General features: G+C 36.9%; 1 protein-coding gene across 3 annotated transcripts in view; it reads right to left on the bottom strand.

Moving 5' to 3' along the window:
- The window catches only part of LOC131146738 (uncharacterized), a 67007-nt gene that overhangs the window by 17671 nt on the left and 25456 nt on the right, over nt 1-23880 (bottom strand). For 2 of the 3 annotated variants that reach the window (XM_058096502.1, XM_058096503.1), the window contains exons 8-9: nt 8267-8453; nt 7945-8170 (exon numbers count right to left, since the gene is read on the bottom strand). In XM_058096502.1, coding sequence (XP_057952485.1) covers nt 7945-8170; nt 8267-8453 — 413 coding nt within the window. Of the gene's footprint in view, nt 1-5085; nt 5186-7944; nt 8171-8266; nt 8454-23880 lie in introns of those variants that run through there. The other variant, XM_058096504.1, reaches the window with a different exon arrangement.

The following is a 23880-nucleotide window of genomic DNA, read 5'->3' as shown; positions in this document are numbered from 1 at the left end:
TGTCACATCTTCTGTTCACAGATGATACCATCATTTTTTGTGAAGGCGACCCTCTCCACACACTCAATCTTTGATGCACTTTGGCAAGGTTTGAGGCTGTCTCGGGCTTGGAAGTCAATCTTGGAAAAAGTGAGCTTATTCTGATTGGCAAAATCTCATAAGGGCCTTTCCTCGCGGGCCTTCTGAGTTGTAAGATGGGAACTTTACCCACTAAGTATTTAGGGCTCCCTCTTGGAGTCAAATTCAAAAATAAAGAAGTGTGGGTTATTGAGAAGTTTAATAAAAGATAGGCACGATGGGAAAGGAACTTCTTGTCAAACAATAACAAACTCACTCTTACTATATGTAGCTTGACAAACCTTCCTGTCTATTTCATGCCTCCCTTACCGACTTAGCTGCCAAGAGATTAGAAGGAATTCAAAGGAGGTTTCTTGGGAAATATTCATGGAGATTCATGAAGGCGAAATGCCACCTTTAGCGGGTAATCATTGCTTCTAAATATGGGCTCAAGGATAATGAACGGACCACTTAGGCTGAAAGAGGACCAAAAGGGTTTGAAAATTCAACAAAAAAATGCTCGGATGATTTTTTTTTTCCTGCTTTTATCAGTTTTCAAGTGGGGAATGAGGACATCTACTTTTGGCACAACGTGGGGTGCGACAGAGGGGAGTGTTTTATTTCCTATCATCTACAACTTGGCCTGCAATGAGGAAGCCCAATTGTCATCACCTTCAAATATCAAATCAGGAAATCTTATAGATCTACAAATGTGGGCAGGCAGATTGGGACTCCATCATCTCACTGAGTTTTACAGTAATCTCTACAACTTCCAACACCAAAACATTCCCAATCAACCAGAATGGAAATTATATAGAAACGGGATCTTCAGTCTTCAAGTCGGAATCTTCTATGGGAAACTCTCTCCAATGTATGGTCTTAAATAACAGCCGCGACCGTTACATAACACCATTGCATAACAGTTTTTTGGGTTCCTGATACTGTTACACGCTGTGAAATTGGTGAGAAGAAAAATCATGGCCATAGCAGCCGTTACAGACCGCAATTGGTACATAAAGGCCGCTACGGTTGTTACGTAACCACTACAGGACTGTTACACCCAAAAACAGTTATTTTCTTTTTTACTTTTTGTTCCACTTTTGCCCCTCCCCCCACCCCACCTTTCACAAATCATTCTCAATATATTATGTGGCAAGAGGGGTAAAAGGTTATAACAAGGATGATAATAATACAAAATTTACTTTTTTTTTAAATACTCACAAAAGATGCATTAATTAACTATTTGAAAATACTAAATTGTTAGGAAAATATTTTATTTTGATAATATTAAATTTTTGATATTTATGCTCTATATTTTTCAACTTCAACCTTCTTTCTTTTCTTGTTATTGTATATTTGTATCATTCATATGCCTTAAGTGTCTAATAGATTAAATGGAGTGTATAATGTTTTTTTTTATTAATTAAGTTAGCACACGCAAGAATTTATCACACATAAGAACAATAAGGAGTACAAATACACACACATGTAATTTTTCTGCCAATGGTGATTTAAAACAAATGTAAACTTCTTGCCCTTACCAACCAACTTAGTCAAACTAAAGGATCCAATATATACTAAAACTCCTTCTAAGAAAGGTTAAAAGCTTAAAACATGCAAATACACTAATATGCACAGGGTTGTGCGTGCTTTAAAAAATTCACGACCATTACACATGCTTCCCATTATGTAACATCCGCTACTCCCACTTCTCTTTACACCCGTTGCCGTTAAGTTACGCTAGTCGCTACCGCAATTTAAAACCATTGGAGTTCAATGGGACCAAACTACAGCAACCTCCCATGGATTCACATTTGGAAGACAGCTGCCCCTACAAAGGTTACTTTTCTTTCCTAGGAGGCAACACATCGAAAGATTTTAACCCCTGACTTCCCCTCTCTCTCTCACGATCTCCCTATGGTCTCAAATGTAGCAGGAGATGTCAAAGCTCACGATTGAGATTGAAGGGAAGACCTTTGACTTGAGACTGGACAAGGTGGGAGATATTCAGTTTGGTTTGTGTTTGAGAAAAAAAAAAACCTCTCGGACTAGATGGATAAAACTTTTGAAAGAGGCATTCTTTGATTTGCCAATGGTCTTCCAAATTTTGTTTGGGGTTCTCAAAAGGTCCGTATGAGAAATATGTTGTATTGGATATTTGGATGATAATTAAGTGGGCTAGGGTGGGGAAGTTTTTGGAGTTAGTGTTGGGATGGAATGGTAAGATTTTCTCTTGTTATTCCTGGTGACACAAAAGACGTTCGCTGGTGCAGCTTGGTGAGCAAGTTCTGTGAACTAGCAAAAGAAGCCTGTTCAACCTCAAGGCGCAGGTGTGGTGAGCCCTTCTGTGCCCAGATAGTGGAGTTGAAAGGGAAGATAGGTGAAGGAGAAGGCTGCAAAAGCAAGTTCCAGCAAAGGAAGCAGGTTGTTGCGAATGGGATAGAAGAGATGTGCGCATGCTCAGGCAGTCAGGCTTGCTGAAACTGTGAAGGCGCCTAGGGTTTCAGATTAGGGTGCAGCTCCAGTTGAGGCAGCTAGGGTTACAGTAGGGGAAGAGGACGATAAGAAGTCTGGGCTGCACCGATTAGTTATTGTATTGGACCTGCGCAAGTAAATGGAAAAAGGAGGAGCCTCATTTTTATATAAAATAGGCTTATTAATCGAACAGCCCGATTGTGTTCAGGGGCCGCCCAATCTCGGATGCCCATCCTAAGGGAAAAGGTGATTGGGCCAATCATAATGAGCAGTCCCAATCATAATGGGCAAACCCCAATATGCAGGTGAAGAATATAGGGAAGAAGGATTCTTCACCCATTTGTAAACAAAAGCCAAAACCTCTCTCCAGCCCACCAATATTCATGTGGAACAGATCATATCGTGGAGCAATTATAGGATTCTGGTAGCTCAGTTTCAGAAAAGTCTCTTGACAATAAAGAGGAAATAAATAAGTGTCGAAATGGTAGACGATTCTGGTTTTTCAAAGGGACAAGAGGATGCTGCAGCAAAGGTTTACAAAGGTGATGGTGTTTTGGGAAGGAAATCTGAGGATCTAAGCTTACCAAGGTTTATACTCGTCAGAAGATTACACTGATGGGTGCAGAAAAGAAAAAATTGTCAGAAGAAAAGAGAAGGCACTCTAGTGAGGTATTGCAAGATTTTAAAGAGGAATTTTAAAGGGCATTTAAGCATTGGGGAAGACATATATGCTAAGAAAAGGGAGATATCTTGTGATAAGGTTCGCCAAGGAAAGGAGGTAACAAAATGGGGGTACCTATCAGATAATAAAAGCAACGGTCCTAGTGAGTTTGATTGTAGTGGGCTTTATTGTTGGATGAAATTAGGGAACAATATGGATACGTTTCTGATTCCATTAAGATTCTAGGGGACTTATCGTATTTACATCCATCCCCTTTAGAAGGATTGGAGGGGGTTTCCATATTTGATAACGACAGATTGGTTAATGATCTGCAGCACAAGGATGGAATTTTACCAACACCAATGGAGGAGATTTCATGGAAGGATTTAGAAATTCAAGATCTTATGGATGAATTGTATTAAAGTTTCGTGGTCTTGAAGGAAATGAAGTGCATTTTGATGGGTGAAAAAACAGAGCTAAAAATGGTCAAAGGGAGTCAGTTAATTTGAAGTGGTCGGTGAAGTAGGAAGGAAAAGGATTGAACAGAGGGTTCCTCGATTAATTGCTAAATTGTTATTTTTACCTTTTATTTTATTTTTATGAGGTGGACTTCTTGGCCTCTTCTTTTGGACTTACCTCTTATTATCTTTTAAAGCTTGATATCCATTGTTGGCCCACAATCAAACAATTTAATCTTTTAGGTAAAGTGGTATTCTAACATGGTACAAAGCTAGATACCAAGAGGCCCTGGGTTAGCCTTGCTGCCCACGTTTATTGTGTGGTGTTTAAAAAATTATCGTGTTCCCTGTAATGGGTGTTATTGATTGTGTGTTTATCTCTTCACATGCTGTCAGGCTGCATAGGCAGGGAGTGTTAAAGCTTGATATCCATTGTTTCCCATAACCTAACGGCTTACTTTTAGGTAAAGTGGTATTCCAATAGCTCCTAAACCAGGAACCTTTGAAATATGTCTCTAACCTTGATCAGACAACAATGGGTTACTGCTGGCTCTGTGGGAGGGGAGTTCTGGGCTTGGAAAGGCATTTGAGCAACCAAGAAGAGAAGAAAGGCTTTGTGTCTCATCCCTCTTGCAATATTCTGGTGTGCTAAGAAACAAGGTTAGAGGAGAGTGTTTAAAACTTCAAGTCTTCAACTATGCCGCTTCAGATTCATAAAGAGCAGCGGGTTGCTGCAGTTTCTAGCTGACCTAGCGGGCTTGTATTGAATGACCACAATGTAATTCTAGATTACTGTGACATCCTGCAGGGGGGTCGACTGTGCGTACTCTGCGTTGGTATTCCCTTGATGCTAAAGTTCTCTTTACTGATTAAAAAAAAATTGTCATGGGGCAGATTTGACCTTCTTGCCTTTTTTTCTTTTTTTCAGGCTCATTCATTTTTTATTTTTGGGAGTTGTTGCCACCTGACCTTCAAAGAGATTGGAGGGCAGCTCTTCTGCAATTGTTTTACTTTACTTTTGCTTTTTTTTTTTTACAGAGGACATCTTGTTCTCCTTATATTGTACATCATTTTTCTGTAATATATTTTTTTCTTATCAAAAGAAGAGAGAAAACTATAATAAAGAACATACATCCAGAGAGAAACCTTAACAGGCCTCCTACTCTGCAACAAATTGTTAGTGTTAATCCTATTAAGAACAACTAACCAAATAAAAGCCTTAATCCTTAAACGGACTTTAGCCGGCCAATCACGCTGAAGTCGAAAAGAAAAGCGGAAAACAAATGCCCTTAAAACAACCAGCAGAGAAAGCCCAATGAAATGTCAAAACCCAAATATACTAGAGCAATGACAAGGAAATACCCTTTCCATGAAAAATAGCACATTCCTTTCCCATTAAAAAAAAAATACATCCCAATAGTCAACTAGCATTGTGGCGTACTTACTCCTTCAAATCCTAACAATTGGAGTCGGAATCACAATGTTAGATTCCTTTTCATGTTTGGCTCGACATATAGTCAGAATCGGATTTGTACTGCAGTGTTCAGTATATGCAAACATAAGAATTGACATCAGAATAAATTTGTCAATTATGCCATACATAGTATAAAAAATTATGCAACAATATGAAATAATATTATCACTAATCAATTATTATTATTATAACATTATTATATTCAATTTTATAATAATTAATTTTTGAGTAATATTAATATCATTATCATCAAGTGTTTTTATTATGCTAAGTATATTATATTTTATTATATTTGCTATATTTTCTTACTAAAATATCAGTGTATCACTAATATTGCATTCATCTTATATTTAATTAAATAAAAAATATAATATAAAATTTCAATATAAACTTAATATAAAAATAAAAATATTATAAAGCAATAATCATTCTAGAATAATAACATTATAAAATGTTATTTTTTATACAAAAATATTCTACTAAATTTCAATATATTACAATATTATAATATAATTATTGCATATAATAATATTTTCATCATAATATCATTGAATAAATAATAAAATTTTATTGTACATTGATATTTGATGATATCATAATATTACTACTACTTTTCTACCTTGTGTAAATGTAAATATGTAAGTCATACATCTATATATTATACCATTTTAGATTGTAGTATGCTATACTATAATAATATGAATGCATATGTACAAATATAGTTATGTGAATACTTGTGTACATGCAAGCATAAATATGTTTCTGTTACATATAGATGTCCGTGTATACATACATGTATTGTGAGCAGGGCAGGATTGCAATTTTAAATTTTCTTGTTCTTTTTTATAGAAAAAAGAAATATATGAAGGATGAAGAAAAGAGAAACTACAACCTAAGGGAGGACAAGAAATCCTAAAAAAATAAAGGATAACCACAGAAAGAAAGAATAAAACAAAGGAAAAAGGAAAAAACTGACAGAACCTAATTAAGAAAACCCTCTTTGGTCCCCCGGACATCACAACTCCCAAAAAACACTGCAAATTTGCAAATTTCTGCTGGCTTTTGTTTACCTTTCTAGCACCAACATCCAGACAAACTTCATTTCCTCCAAAGACCAGACAACCATAATCCCATCTTATCCAATAGTTGTTGGGCTGCTATTCTAAAATTTATGTCTTTGTTTTTAATTTTGAAATTTCTTAAGGGTTGTTTGGTATCATTGTCAAAAATTTGAGAAACGAAAAATCAAAAACTAGAAACAGAAACTAAAAACTAAAAACTAAAAACCAACAATCTATTTGGTTAACATTTATAAAACTAATACAAATTAAAATTTTAATTAAAAAATATTCACTTTCATCTTTAAATCAAATAATATTATAAAAATATGATTAAAATAATAAAATTTCAAATAATACACATTAAAAAAATTACTATAATAAAAAAATTTATTATAATTATTTTACTTAATTTTTCTACTTTCAAATTTTACTTTACAATAAAAATTTTATTGGGCTTGACAATTTAAAAATAGTAAAATTATTTTATAATTGGCTTTATTATTATTTTTAAAAATTTATGTATATTTTATTTTAATTATATTTAAATTCATATGATCATTTAATTTTGATTTTAATTTAAAAGTGTATAAAATAAATCACTTAATCCAAAAAAACTATTTATGGATATTAAAATTTCTACTAACAGGATGCCAAAACAATTAAAAATCATAGAATCTAATTTTCAGTTTTTTGGCAAACAGCTGAAAACCGAAATCAGAAACAGAAAACTAACCTCATAAACAAACGCGTTTTTATAATCTGTTTCTTCACTGTGGAGAAAAGGAAACAGATAACAGAAAACAGCAATGATACCAAACAAGCCCTTATGATTCCAGCCAGAATCAGAATTTGATTCTCTAGACTATGAGGCTGCAATCTAAAATTCGAACAAAGGGGGATCTGGTTTATGTATGGAATGCGAATTGTAATGAGATTCCTGTAAACCAAATGATAAGATGCAGAATCGACCAAACAAATTCCCAAATTCTTAGAGCCAAACCCCACTTACCAAATGCCACCTCCTAAAGAAATAAGTAAAAGATCTTCGGATCTTCCATTGAATTTAGACAAGCCCAACTCTCTCTAACCAAACCAAACAATCTAGCCCCCAAGCAACAGCACCGTGCAAAAAAAAAAAAAGCTAGGAAACTGTTCCAGAACTCTCACAACAAAGAGCTACATATACCACACAGGGTTTTCAAGTCTGGAGCAGATTGTTGGTGTTAGCTTTATTAAGAAATACTAACCAAATAAAAACCTTAGTTTTAGAGGCAAATGTTGCCACTATGATGGAAAGGGAAAAGGCCCTAGCAGCACCATTCCTTCTCTCTTTCAATTTTTCTCCTCTCAATAGATATATTCACCCATCATGAAAAAGAAAGGAAAGAAGAAACAGGCAAACTGTGCCACTGTAATTAGAAACCACAATTTTTCCTCTGCACCAAAAATAGTGTGGCAAAAAAAAAATAATGATTTACTGATAAGAACCATCAAGGGAAAAAAATGCACTAATTGCATTGGGTTTAACGAGGGTCAGTGCAAGCATTTTACAGCGCAGCAAAAGCTTCTGCAATATTTATTGACGACCTAATGTGGATCGGGAATGAAATATTCCAGTGGGGGCATCTTTGTTTTAGCCAAAATTAGGTTAAATCCATGTCAACTTAATACTTTAGAAATACTTTAAAAATTTTAATAAGTCAGAAGAGAGAGTCCACAGGACTTCCACCATCCAAGATTAGGGAAAGAAGATTTGACCTTCTCAGGCTGACGGGCATCAGAGGTTGCTGAATTCTCGAATGTGGGTGCAGCAGAGGATTCCGTCTGGGACCTCAGGGGTTCAGATAATGTGGATTCCTTTACATGGACACTGTCCGCTGGTCTGTGGTCTGTTGCATTCTGTGTGAGATGGCTCACAGTTCTTAACTTGCCACCATGATCGTTATTCAAATAAAAACCACCAACTTCCGCAGATGTCCTCTTCCTGATATGAGTATACAGGATACGACTTAAATTTCATGAAAAAAAAAAATTATAGGAAATGATACATTGTGAAACTGGAATGACTATATTCTCTCACCTGTTAGAATTTGTGATTGGTGCGGGAACAGAGCTTGGCCTGTTGGAAAATAATATTCCTCGAAGAGGCTTTCCATCTATAACAGTCTCAATAGTATATCCATGTGGGAAGCTTTGGGTGACCTTGGCTTGAAATGTCCTTCTCCCTTGGAGAGGCTGGGATTCATTCAATGGCAAATTCCATGCACCTGCATTTGTGATATTGTATTTTAGGTACACATGTAACATCTTTTTCAAATTCAATTTTCTCATTAATACAATACTACTGAAACTATGTAATTAGATTACAGTTGACATCCCCCTTCAGATCTACTCTGACCAATATTACACCAAAAGACATCAAAACTGTACCAGGATTCTAGGTTGGCTTGCATCAATTGGACCATCAATGGTTGATTCAATTCCAACTACTCAGTTCCTAGAGCAATTTTGATCAAGAAAATCATTCCTCAGAAGGCAGTCTTATTTTTAAGCCTTGGAGCCCCTATATGGATCCAAACACACATTGGAGGAAACATACACAGATAGAACCATTCAAACCTTCTGGAGTCCATCACTAATCCAAAAAATCCAACTCATTCCTGTCTCCATCTCTGGCTATTCTAAGTTTGCGTGAATGCACATGTACAGTAAAAAAAAATTTTAAAAAATAAAAAAAAAAAAAAAAAAAAAAAAAAAAAAACACATTCATCTAAATGTTTTAGAGACCCTAAACAGACCTTTCTAGCCTCCCTATATCAACTATAGCACTGTACCATGTGGAATCTTCTAAAGGTAAAGTAGTAATGTTAACATGATGTCTGGTGGTTCACTGCATATAAACATAGTACCTCCTGATTTATATTTCTTTACATATTCCATATTTGCAAAATGGATATGATTTCTTACTAAACAGCAGACTGAAAATCTAAATCTTCTTTGGAATATTATATGATGTATAGCAGCCTAAAAATTTTCAAATGGAGCATCTCATAGATTTACAATCTCTCAGTTCAATGTATGTGATACACCACACAGTTACACTGGAATATCCATTATGAATGCACATCCATAAACATATATATATATATATATATATAAATATATATATATATATATAGTTAGTTAGTTTGAGATCTATAATGTGTAAAATATACCCTTGAATCTCTAAGGTGGTGTTTGGTAATTGGGAATCAACTCTAGGAATCAAAATCAGAGTCGGAATGGTTGATCCCCATTCCCAGCGATTGTTTTATAGTAAATCTGATTCCGATTCCCATTCCATGCAGGAATGGGATTCTCCCTTTTGCCCACTTCTTGATTCCTAACTCTGACTTCGGAATCAATATATTATAATATGATATTTTATATATTATGTAATATAATATAATATAATATATATTACATAAAAGTAAAAAAAAAAATGCTAATAATATGATATCATTATTAATGTTTAAAACATAATCATATATTTTAATATAAATATTAATATTTTTTACTATTTATAATAATACTATAACATATAAAAATTAATAGAACAGTATTAAAATTTAAAATGCTATGATATACTTGTAGTATGATTATTGATTTATTATATTATTATTTATAATCTTAAAAATAAAATAAAATATTTATTACTCTCATCAATTATAAATATATAATAATAAAATTTAACCATAATATAGTATATAAAAAAATATAATATTATTGTATAATAAATATATGCAGGCACATATATATTATAATATAATATTGCATATACTATAATAAAATACATACTACATAAATTTAAATATATATATTAATAAAATATTATATATAATATAATACAATATATATAAATCTAAAAATAATATTACTATTATGATATCATTAAATATAAATATATAAAATATTTTTAAATACAAAATATTTTAACCATTATTACTAATATTTATAGTATTTACACTACATAATATAATATTATAACACAAAAAAATAATAGACTGGCACTAAATTATGAAATACTATGATATAATTGTGATATGATTATTTATTATATTATTATATATAACCTTAAAATAAGATAAAATATTAATTATTAATATCATTAATACAAATATATAATAGTAAATTTTAATATATAAAAGAATATAATACTACTGTGCAATAAAATATAGTGCTATGGTGGTTGTTTTATTATATTATTATTTTATATTAAATAATACATTATGTTATAATGTTATAATACATTCCATTCAGGGAAAATTCGAACCATAACCATATCACCTTTTGAAAATTCGTGCAACCTGAGATGTACATTAGCAATAGATTTACAATGCTCATTGCTTAAATTAATTTTCATTCTTATTTGAGACTGTAAATCACGTATGTGCTTTGCAAATGCATCAGCCTACTCACTCACTCTAAACTCGAGTGGTAATGGAATGAGATCTACAAGCTTCCTAGGAATATATCCTGTAACAACCTAAAATGGGTTAAGTCCTGTGGTCCTATTCACTAAACTATTGAATGCAAATTCGGCCATAGGAAGGCATAAATCCCAAGCTATAATGTTCTCACCTACCAAATATTGCAATAGGTCCCCAAGGCTCCTATTTACCACTTCAGTCTGCCCATCAGTTTTTGGGTGATATGCACTAGAAAATTTGAGCTTGGTACCTAGTAATGCCCATAAGGTTTTCCAGAAGTAGCTCACAAACTTCACATCCCTATCAAAAACAATGGTTTTGGGAAGACCATAAAGTCTCACTAGTTCCCTAAAAAATATAATGGCAATTCTGTAGGCATAATGTGTTTTATTGCATAGAATAAAATGTGACATTTTTAAAAATCTGTCCACAACAACCCCTAGCAGCCTTGGGGAGACTTAACACAAAATCCATACTGATATCCTGCCATGGAATGTGTGGCACGGGCAATGGGGTATACAATCTTGGATTCTATTTCCTACCATTCGCTGTCTGACAAGTATGACATTGTGAAACAATCCTAGCAACATCTCTCTTCAGACTAGGCCAATAGAACCTATCCTCAATCATAGCTATGGTCTTATCTCTATCGAAGTGACCCACAACACCTCCAGCATGTAATTCCCAAATCAGCTGGTCACGTAGAGATGTGGATGGGATACACATTCTAGCCCCTCTAAAAAGAAATCCATCATGAATCACAAAGGTTGGGTGAGAACTAGGAACTTCCTACGGAAAATCGGAAAAGATATCACAAAAGTCTTTGCACTGAGAGTACTATTGCTTGATGCTATCGAAGCCAACAACTTTCACCTTAAGAGTTTGTATGGTGGCTACAACTCGGCTCAAAGTATCAGCAACCTTATTCTCAACACCAGCCCGGTGTTTGAGTACAAAGGTGTACTGTTGTATGTACTCCACCCATTTCATATGTCTATGCCCTAGCTTCTTCTAAGTATATAAATACTTAAGGGCCTGGTGGTTTCAGTACAAGACAAACTCCTGAGGAAGGAGGCAGTGTCTCCAGTGTTGCAGTGACTGTACTACAACATAAAATTCCCTGTCATAAGTAGAATATCGTTGTTTTGCCTCATTCAACTTCTCACTAAAGAAGGCTATGGGGTGTCCCTCCTGACTAAGTACTCCTCCAATGCCTACACCTGAGGCGTCACATGCAACCTCAAATAATTTTTAGAAATCTGGGAGGTGTAGCAATGGTGCCTTAGTCATCAAATCTTTTATACCAAAAAAGGATTTTGTCGCAGATTTTGACCATGTAAATTCTCCTTTCTTGAGGCAGTTTGTAATGGGGGTCATGATGTTGCTAAAGTTCCTGATGAACCTCTTGTAGAATGTGGTTAACCCATGAAAACTCCTCGCATCATGTATGTTCCAGGGAGTAGGCCAATCTCTAATGGCTTTGACCTTATCAGGGTCAACAGAAACGCCATGCTTAGACACAACAAAACCAAGAAAGATGACATGTGTAGTCATGAAAGTACACTTCTGAAAACAGAATGGAATTTTTGTATTTCTTGAATAATTTCGTACAAACCAATCGAAAAAAACTAAATATGGAAACAATCTCCTAAAAGAATCTCTCTCAATAATATACAATCCTCTACATATATACTTCACTAAAATACTTCAAGATACTCGGGATTTCCACACTCCCCCTCAAGTTGGATCATAGATATTGATCATATCCAACTTGAAGATGAAATCATCAAAGCTCTGTCGGGCTAACCCTTTGGTAAAGATGCCTGCAGTTTGTTCCTTGGTAGATACATAAGTCATACAGATAGTTCCTTCTTCAACCTTCTCTTTGATAAAATGTCAATCCACTTCTACATGCTTAGTCATGTCATGTTGAACTGGATTGAGAGAGATACCGATGGCTGCTTTGTTGTCACAATAGAGTTTGATAGGAAATTTCACAAGGATCTGTAATTCTTCCAAGAGTTTCCGTAACCACGGTCCTTCACATATCCCTTGTGCAACTTCCCTAAATTCAGCTTCAGCACTACTTTGAGCCACTACATTATGTTTTTTGCTCCTCCAAGTTATCAAATTTCCTCATACAAAGGTGCAATATCCGGTGGTAGACCTTCTATCTTCTGCTAATCCTGCCCAATCCGCATCTGTGAAAATTTCTACTTCCTTGCTTTCACATTTCTTGAAGAAGAGTCCTTTTCCCAGAGAGCCTTTGAGGTACCTGAGGATCTTGTACACAACATCTAGGTGAGTCCTTTTCGGTGAATGCATGTGTTGGCTTACCACACTTATCGCAAATGCAATGTCGGGTTTGGCATGCAATAGATAGATTAGTTTACCAACCAATCTCTGATACCTCTCCTTTTAAACTGGTATTCTGCAGTCTTCGACCCTCTTTACTGCTTCAATCGAGGTTTCACTAGGTTTGCATCCAAGCATGCCAGTTTCGGTTAGGAGATCAAGGATATACTTTCACTGAGAGACACTGATACCTTTTTTTGATCTAGCAACTTCCATTCCCAAGAAGTACCGCATTTGTCCCAAGTCTTTAACTTCGAACTCAGCAGCTAGGACTTTCTTTAATCTTTCCATCTCCACTATATCATCTCTAGTTAGGATTATATCATCAACATACACTATCAGAATTGTTTTCTTACCGCTTTCAGAATATTGGAAAAACATAGTGTGATCTGATTGCCCTTGTCGATATCCTTGGTTCTTTATCACCTTCGCAAATCTATCGAACCATGCTCTGCGAGATTGCTTGAGTCCATACAGGGACTTCTTGAGTTTACATACTTTGTTTTCTTCACCTTTCTTACTGAAACCTGGTGGTATCATCATGTAGACTTCTTTGTCTAACTCGTCATTTAGAAATGAATTCTTAATGTCGAGTTGTTGTAGCGGTCAATCTAAGTTAGCTGCCAAGGACAAGAGGACCCGAACTGTATTCAATTTTGTCACTGGTGCAAATGTCTCCGTGTAGTCAATGTCATAGGTTTGTGTAAACCCCTTTGCAACAAGTCAGGCTTTATACCATTCAACTATCCCATCAGCTCTATATTTCACTGTGAAGACCCATTTGCAGCCTACTGGCTTCTTTCCTCTCGGCAAATTCATAACATCCCAAGTTCCATTTTTTTCCAAGGCCCACATTTCCTCCATGACTGCTTCCCTTCATTCAGGAATCTCTAGGGCTTCCTAGATATTCTTTGGAATATTTATCCTGTCAAGGTTAGAGGTAAAAGCACGATACCTTGTAGACAGAGTTTTATAAGACATGTATTTTGAAAAGGGATATAGTATACATGACCTAGTTTGTTTTCTAACTACAATGGATAAATTGATGTCATCAAGTGCAGACTTATCATAAGGAAGCTCGTGGCCATCTATTACCTGATCGAGATTGGGCGTGGACTCATGGTTGCTCGGAGCTATCACCAGTTCCAACTCTGTTGGTGCCTCAAGTGTGAGATTTTCCCTGTTCTTTGTTTTTGGCTTTCTTGAGTAAACAAGTATTTCCTTATAATTTTGTTTTTCTGCGTCTCCACTTGAATTTAAGTGATCTTTTGCACATGACAGGTCAGGAAATGATGCAATGGCAAACTCAGTAGATAGCATAGATTCATCAACAGAAAATCAAAGAACCGATCTTCACTCCACTTCTCCCCCTAAAGAGATGGCTTTTGGAAATAAGGAGTAGCTTCAAAGAAAGTGACATCAAGGCTAACAAACAATTTTTTTGTGACAGGATCATAACATTTGTAGCCTTTCTAAGTAGGAGAGTAAACAATAAAAACGCACTTAATTGCACGAGATTCCAATTTATCTTGATTGTGAACATGAACATGAACAAATGCAGTACATCCAAAGATTTTCAGAGAGAGATTGGAGTGGAGCCGAGAGTTAGGAAAACATTCATGAAATTTCTGGAGAGGAGTGGCAAAAGAAAGATCCCAACTTGGCATTCGATTAATGAGACGTGTAGTCGTTAAAATGACATCGCCCCAAAAATATTTTTTCATATTTGTAGTGAACATCAATGCCTGAGCTACCTCAAGAATATGCTTAGTTTTACGTTCAGCAACCCCATTTTGTTGAGGGGTATCCACACAAACTTTGATGAACAATTCCATTTTCTTCAATATAATGTCCCAAGATATCATTAGAATATTTCGTACCATTATCAATACATAAAATTTGAATGTTTGGAATTGTGTTTCAATCATGGAGTGGAAACAGACAAAATTTGAGCGAACTTCAATTTTATCTTTCAACAAGTAAACCCAACAAATACAAGTATGATCATCAATAAAAGTAACAAATCATTTCATATGAGTGCAATTAAAATAGTGTGAGGCCCCCCACAAATCACCGTGAATCATACTAAACGGTATGGATGGTTTGTATGTGGACTTTGGAAAGGAATTACGTTGATGTTTTGCAAGTTCACAAATCTCACACTGAAAATCAGAAGATGTTTTATTTGAATAAATAGAAGGAAATAAACGTCTTAAATATTGAAAAGTTGAATGATCCATCCTAGAATGCCATAACAAAATTTTACCATCTCTAAAAACAGATGCAGAATCACAAATAGAATTTTGACATTGTTTACTCATATTAGTCTCCTCAAAGTAGTAGAGTCCCTCGCACTCCTTAGCACTGCCAATCGTCTTTCCCAATGATAGGTCCTGGAAAAATACAATGAGAGGAAACGAATTTAGCAGAGCAATTGGAATCTTTTGTCAACTGGCTAATGGATAACAAATTGCAAGACAGTCTAGGGACGTGTAGGACAGATTCTAGAGTTATAGAGTCAGAAATTCAAATACTCCCTTTGCCTGCAACAGATGATAGTGATTCATCTGCAATTTTAACTTGCAAATTTCCAGCACAGGGTGAATAGGATGAGAACAGAGGATAGGAATCGGTCATATGATTAGAAGCACCGAAATCAATTATCCATGGTGATTTGGAATGAGAGATGGCATTTAAGTCTGTCAAAAAATTACCTCGATGGGCTAACAAACCAGAAGGAATACGTGTGGAAGAAGCCAATACCTCAGTTAGCTCGTCGTGTGGAAAAATTACCTCAGGCCCTAGAAGTGCTTTTCCCCATATGGCGATCCAGCAATTCGGAGCCGAAGGACGTTGTCGTCGTGAAAGAGGTCAGGTTCAATGTTTGACACCCGATTCGGCCTCGCGATAGAGTGAAGAAGGAGATCAGCATCCCCACTCGTTGAGTATCCCAAATGACCATTGCGGTTGCAATAGTAGTGGTGGTCTTCTAGGGGTTGTAATTGTGAGAAGACAACGATTGTGCAATTGTGACTTGAGGATGACGGTTGCATCTGCCGCCAGATGATGGCTGCAACTCAAGGCGAACTTGGCTCATCGACATTTGAATGGCCGAGTATTATCGTGGATGTTCCAGAGTTTTTTGGCTCATGGAGCTTCAACTGCTGAATCAAAGGCTTTCCATTCGACAGCACTGGCACCTTCATCGGAGCCAACTGATGGAACTTCTGAGAAGGCATCAATTGCGACAACTCAGCGCTCACTCTCTCATGCTTGCTTGGAGAGGGTTTTGGCATGGAAGGAATCATCCTTGATGATTATGACAATGTTAATAGCGATGACAATGAGAATGACAATGAGGAAATTAAAGCTTCGTGACACAAGATCGGGTGGCCTCTGAGAATCCCATCCCGGTCATTGTCGGGCAATGCGGCCAAGACGCCAGATTTCTCCGCCTGCGGGGTCCCGCGATGACGTCGACAGTGCGCTTGATTCGTGTCGGCATCGTCAGTCCAAAAGATGTCGTCTACGTCGAGCTCGTCGCCACCACCACCACCGATTGTGGTTTTCAGTTGAGATAGAGAGCGAACGTCAAGGAATCGATCAAACGATGGAGCTCTGCTGTTGACGGCGCTGTCTGCCATTGCTAACTAAGGTTTAGAAACCCTAGCTCTAATACGATGAAAACAAAATGGAATTTCTATATTTCTTGAATAATTTCGTACAAACCAATATAAAGTATTTATAATACAATTGGAAAAAACTAAAGATGGAAACAATCTCCTAAAAGAATCTCTCTTAATCATATACAATCCTCTACATATATACTACCCTAAAATACTTCAAGATACTCGGGATTTCTACAACTTCTTTAACTTGGCATACAACTTCTGCACCCTCAAAACCTCAAATACTCTCTTCAAATGGACAAGGTGCTCCTTCTTAGTCTGGCTATAGATCAATATATCATCAAAGTAGACTACAAGAAAGTGTCCAATGAAAGGCCTTAATACATGAGTCATAACTCTCATGAAAGTGTGTCGTGGGCTAGTTAGCCCAAACAGCATGGCTAACCACTCATATAACCCATCCTTCGTCTTGAAGGCAGTTTTCCATTCATCTCCCAGTTTGATCCTAATCTAATGGTATCCACTTTTAAGGTCTATCTTTGAAAAAATCCTGGGTCCTACCATCTGATCAAGCATATCATCTAGTCAAGGTATGGGAAACCTATACTTGACGGTGATCTTGTTAATTGCTCTACTATCTATGCACATCCTCCAAGTGCCATCTTTCTTGGGAGTAAGGCGAGCAGAGCAGGCACATCGACTCATGCTCTCCTGAATAAAGCTCTTTTTTCTCAGTTCATTCACTTGTTTCATTAACTCCTCATGTTCTCTCGAGTTCATTGAATAATGTGGTAAATTAGGCAAAGATGAACCAGGAAAAAGGTCAATGACATGTTGAATGTCTCTCATGCAAGGTAACTCACTAGGTGGCTCAGAGATGACATCCTCAAACTCAGAAAGTATGGATGATACTTCTAGTGGTGTTTCATGCTCAGGAAGGGGTGCCTCAGTCTCCCTAGTAACAACCACGTACACTACCTGTGTATCTCGACTCTGCTGCTCAAACTGCTTTTTACTCATGATATTCAATGATTTTCCACTAGTTTTTGTCTTTTCCTTCTTTTCCTCACCTTTTGGCTCTAGTGGACTCAAAACAATTCTCTTGCCATTACACCCAAAGGAATAAGTGTTGGCACGCCCATTATGTGAGACATCCAAATCATACAACCAAGGTCGTCCTAACAAAATATGAGCAACGTTCAAGGGAAGGACATTACACCAAATCTCGTCCTCATAATCACCAATCTTAATGGGGACTAGGCATCTATGGCTCACAAGCATGGTAGTGGCATCAACCCAAGCTACCTTATATGGTTGTGGGTGTGACTCAACTTTCAATCCAACTTCTCAGCTGCGGATTTAGACACAACATTCATACAGCTACTGCCATCTATGCTCATTTTGCAACTTTTACTCCCACACTTTATTTAAGTATAGAAAATAGAAGTGCGACGCCAGTCCTCTTGATCCTTTGGAATGATCATAATGCGTCTCATCACACTCAACTGGGCACTCTCATCTGGCTCACTTGACAACTCATACTCACTAGGTACAACTTCAAGAACATATACTTTATCCTCCTCAAGCTCGTCCTCACCATCTTCCCTATCAAGTGCCAAGTTCCTAGTGGGACATTGTTTGGCAAAGTGTCCTTATTTATGGCACCTGAAACACACTACATTGCAAGAACTCTGGCGAAAGGATCTAGTCATGGGTGCTTTTCCCTTGTCCATAGGCTGCTAGACTGTGGGATTGCTCCCTCGAGAGGTAACTTGACCTGATTGCACTAGTCGGGACTTGTCATAACTCTGTACCTTTCAAGAGTATGACTCATTTGAAGAGGCACCAAACCGTTTTCCCATGGGCCCTTTATTCATTTGCTCAAAGTCATGAGCTAAATTATAGGCTTGTTCAAGGGACTTAATGTGATGGGGAAACCGTTCTCTCCTCAGTTCAAGCTTTAATCCTATGCGAAATCGGGAGATCTACCAACCAACAATCTCATAGACACCACATCTTATAGACAACTCATCGAATTGACTCATATATTTTGACACAGTCATGCTACCTTGACGCAAACTGTAGAGCTGATCCATAAGGTGCTTTCTATAGCTAAGGGATACATACTTCTCCCTTAACCCATACTTCATTAGGTCCCAATGTTCAATAGGCCTATGATCTAACGTCGCCTCTTGCCTCTCGACATTCAACCAATAAAGCTTGGCTTGCCCCGTCAACCTCATTTTTGCAAACTTAACCCAATGAGGGTCAGTCATCCTATACTAGTCAAAATAGGAATCCATCTCAGTCAACCAATCTTGGAAGACTTTAGGGTCCATCTATCCATCATAGGTGGGGGCCTCTATCTTCACTTGCCTCATCACATCCTCGTAAGGATCACGATGGACCCTACAGTAAGGTCTCCTACCTTGAAAGTCATTAACGTCATAGTCCTCATCACCCCAATATTGGGTATAGGGCTTATGACATGGGGGTCTCCTAACAAAGTCATCTTGGCGATTCACTCGCCTTTGTGGAGGAAGAGGAGGTCTTTCTCTAGGAGGCATAGGTGGCTCTCTAGGTTGTTCATCATCATTGCCTCGCTCAATGTGCGGCTCTAAATTGTCTTGGGGTGAGTTATGGACTAGTTGGACTTCCCACCTATCTAGTCTTTGGTGGGTCTCAACTAGCCCTTGATTTAAGTCACGGACTTGATCTTGAAGCTCATCTACTGAGGCATCTCTCTCAACATCAGTCATACGACCTCGGTAAGGATTCTCAGCTCGAGTAGACATCCTAGGGGTTGGGGAAGCATTCAGCCAGCACTAAAGCAGCCCTTTGGAATAGTGTTTGGTCACACAAAGCAGGGTCAAATCTGAACCTAACCTAGGCTCTGATACCAATATGATGTAGGACAGTTCTAAGTAGTCCTAGTCCTACGGTTGAACCTCTATGTAGCACACACACAATATCACAATCTATGAGAAGAATTGAATTAACCAAGCATGAACATCACAAACATATTCTAATGATCACAAGTTGTTGAGATTTTGAAAACATATATGATTTGGTTCAAAGCCCTTAGTTGATCATTTCATTCAAGTAATCAAGTTCACTTTAAAAGATGTTATATTAAAAAGTCTTAGATCACAAGTCCTAACGTACAAATGAAATATCCCTAAGCAGGGTACTAGCAAGCATGTTCATGTTGAAAATCTAGGAAGATTCAAAAAGAATGAACAAGGTTTTTCAATTAAGGCTTTGGGTAGAGTTTCAAGACTTACAAGGTACTTTTAGGGACTGTTTTAGATGGTCACAAACAAGGAATTGAAATGACCTTACCAAAAGATTCAGAATGTCAAACACCAAGACACACGAGTACTCGATTGCACCACGAACAAGCTTGTTGATCCTTAGGAATCTTGAGACAAGAATGAAGCTTGAGGTGGTTGTGGCCGTGAGTTATGAAAGAGGTGTGAGTGTGTAGTGTTGATGATGACGTTGATGTTGTCGTGGTCTCTCACCACCCAATCTCCAAGGAGACGGAACGTAGCCTCACACTAATCACTCACAAGAAGAGGAACAAGATTCACAAGTTCAAGCAAAAGCTTCTTTTCTTAATTGATAATGCAAGATGCCTTTTACAATACAAGTGATGACAAATTTATAGCCTTACATGCACATGACTTGCACATTGCTTCTTAAAACATTAAAGAAAATACAAAAGTAAAATAAAACATTTAAAACATAGGAAATGAGGAACCTAGGAAATGGTTTGCCATAGGAAATAGGTGCCTAGGAACTAGAATAATTATGATAGTGGAGTCTAGGTACTTAAAATGAAATAAATGCTTCTTGAAAACCCAAGACTCTTTGACTTGCAAGCTGTCATCCTCTTTCCAAACTAGCTTCTAAGAGAAGCTTCAATTGCTGCAAATAAAGTTCACATCAATGGTGGACTTCGAGTGGTCGTCCACGTGTCACAATATCCACGAAAGATACTCGAGGTGCATCTTGATCCCCATCAACAAGAAGCATTCAAAAGAACAAAAGTAGACAAAAGAAAACAAATAGAGAATAACCTACTTGTGGACAACCATGTTAAGGGCCCTTCTATGTTGTATCATTATAATCCTCATTCACACCGTTTCTTTGTCTTACCTTCTTTGAATCTACACCACATTACTCCAACTGCCTGAATCCTATTGACCTTAACGAGTCCTTTCCTCTACCCAGTCTCTTAACTCTAGTATATTGGTTCATCCCAATCCTCTTGTGTCGTCATCTCAATCTAATTCTTCAAGTTGCTCGAACCATCCTCATGTAATAGGGGTGTGCATACTTCAGTGAAAACCGAATTAACCGAAATAACCAACCAAATTCATTCAGTTTGGTTCGATTAATTTTTAATTTGGTTCAATTCGGTTTTATATTTCGATAAATTCGGTTATTCGGTTTTTGGTTCGATTATGGGGAAATTGCATTTTAGTTAACCGATTTAACTGAATTATATGATTAATTAATAATTAAATATAAATTATATAATTTATAATTTGGGATTTAGGGTTCCACAACTTCTTCGAGAGTCTTCCACTCCACTCCACACAGACCACACTCGGCATTCGGCAGGGCAGACCGGGCACTCCATTGAGTCCCTCACTCCCTTCACCCTCAAGCATCCAGCGACTCCAGTCTCCAGCCATCCTGATTCCTGATCTAGTGAGCCTCCACAACGATCGCCAACCAAGCAACCTCCGCCCTTCAAGAGTTTGAGTCGCCTCTACTCCACAGATTCGACGATTCCAAACTTCCCATTCCACATTTTGCCTTTGGGAAGTAGGGTTCCCAAGTTCCCAACTTCCCACTCGGCCAGGGATAACTTCCCAGTCGTCCAGTGACGAGCAACCAACGTCCATCACTCCATCGACTCTTCAAGAATCGAGACTTCAAGCCTCCATAGTCCATCCGTCACCAATCACCATGTCATTGCCCTAGCCCTCGCCGTGAGCCCATGACCCTCACCCTAGCCGTCACTGTGGTCATCGCCTGAGCACCTCTCAGACTCAAAGTCTAAAGTTATTAGATTTGAGATTTATGCCATATCTGCATTCTGTACAATTAAATTTGTGAATCTTGTGCTGATCTTTTGTTTCTACCTACTTTAATATTTGTTATCCTGGTTTGATGATGACATTAAATTCATCTAAGTGAGGAATTATATATTTGATGCTCCCATTCTCTGCTCAAACAGATGAATCCCTTGTGCATGGTCTCATCTGCCTGTGTGTTTTTGTCAAGCAATCAGCTATTTTGCAGAAATGGTGTTATAGAAACAAAGCCTATTTTCCAAGAACATTAGGTCAGAATGAGAATTGTCAATGAAAACTTGAAGCAAGCCATCAGCATCGTACATGCTTTTATTAGGTTTTCACTTTTCTCGGATACCTCAATGATATGGGGTGCAAAAGAGCTTTCTTTGCTTCTTAATTTGTTAGATTTTTTTCAACCTTCATATGAAGTGGATGTTAGCATATGGAATTTGGATGTCTTTGCCTTATTGTCCCGTAAATTTTTAATTCTCATTTGCTTCGTTCTCTGGATCATTTTTCTCTTACTAAGTGTTTTCAAAAACCTAAAAATACCAACTACAAGGTTTTTGTATGAATTATCATTCTCATTGAGGTAAACAATCAACTGTGAACTTAAAGGACTTAGCGCAGCTAAGTCAATTTGAATTTGAAATTGTTTTAACCCATTTGAGAGTTCTTATTTATGATTGCGCTTTACTTTTTTCTTTTTTTTTTTCAAACATTAAAGGAAAAATAAGTAATGACTTGCCTATGGAGGTGGAGGTGGAGGTGGAGGCGGATGTGTTGGAGGATGCAAAAACTACGCAAGGAGCTTCCTAAGATCAACCTTCAAATCCAAGCATAAGTGAGAGTGTACTAATCATCCCACTGAATCTAATCAAAAAACAAGGAAGAGAATGGGAACAAGATCTTAAGTGTGGCTGTGTGGGATCACTTCATTAAATTTGTGATTGCGCCCGGTGAAACTAAGGGTAAGTGTCATTATTGTCATATTGAAAACTATGTTGATCCTAAAAAGAATGGTACGCACACACTTAGATATCATATGGTTAGATGTCCATAAAATACATATTTTGAAGAAACAAAACAGACACAACTAAATTATCAACTAGCTTCAAAAAATGTAGAGGGCTCAGAGGCAATTCTTACAAATTGGAAGTTTGACCAAGAAGCAATTTGAAAGGCATTATCTTATATGGTTATTGTTGATGAATTGCCATTTAAATTTGTAAAGAATATGGGGTTCAAACATCTTATCAAAGTTGCATGCTCTCATTTTTGAGTTCCATCAAGATGAACAATTTCTAGGGATTGTTATGACCTTTACATGGAAGAGAGGTTAAAGTTGAAAAAGTTTTTGAAAACCTCCTCTCAAAGGGTTAGTTTCACAATTGACGCATGGACTTCCTTGCAAAAGGTGAATTATATGTATTTGACTACACACTTTATAGAAGATGATTGAAAATTAAACAAAAAGATAATTAACTTTCGCCCAATTTCTAGTCATATAGGTGAGGAGATAGGTATGGCTATTGAGAGGTGTTAGCTTGACTGGGGAGTTGACAATGTGTTTACTTTGATAGTAGATAATGCAAGTTCAAATGATGGTGCAATTGCCTACATAAAAAGAAAATTTTCAAATTGGAGAAAGGACATTCTAGGGGGTAAATTCATTCACATGAGATGCATTTCACATATAATTAACCTAGTTGTGCAAGATGGTTTGAAAGAAAGGGGGGACTGCTCGTGTTAGGGATGCAGTCAAATATGTTGGGCATTCACCAGCTAGATTGAAAAATTTCAAGCGTTGTGCAAAATTAGAAAAAGTAGAATGCAAAAAGATGTAATGCCTAGATGTTAGCACTCAATGGAATTCTACTTATATGATGCTAAACATAGCTCAAAGATATGAAATAGTTTTTGATAGGTTTAGGGATGAAGATCCTTTTTTTACAACTGAGCTTGAGGCTAGGGATGGCACACCAAATAGATTTGATAGGGAAAAACTTAGAAAGTTTGTGATGTTTTTGGAACACTTCTATGACCTCACTTTACGAATTTTAGGTTCTTTGTATGTTACAAGTAATACCTTTTTTGATGAAATTAGCGGGATTAATTGTCTTCTAAAAGAGTGGGAAAGTAGTGATGACT

Source organism: Malania oleifera, chromosome 13 (genome assembly GCF_029873635.1).
Source record: "Malania oleifera isolate guangnan ecotype guangnan chromosome 13, ASM2987363v1, whole genome shotgun sequence".
Lineage (NCBI taxonomy): Eukaryota > Viridiplantae > Streptophyta > Magnoliopsida > Santalales > Ximeniaceae > Malania > Malania oleifera.
The sequence above is the reverse complement of the archived record's forward strand: the minus strand, read 5'-3'. Positions and strand labels throughout refer to the sequence as shown.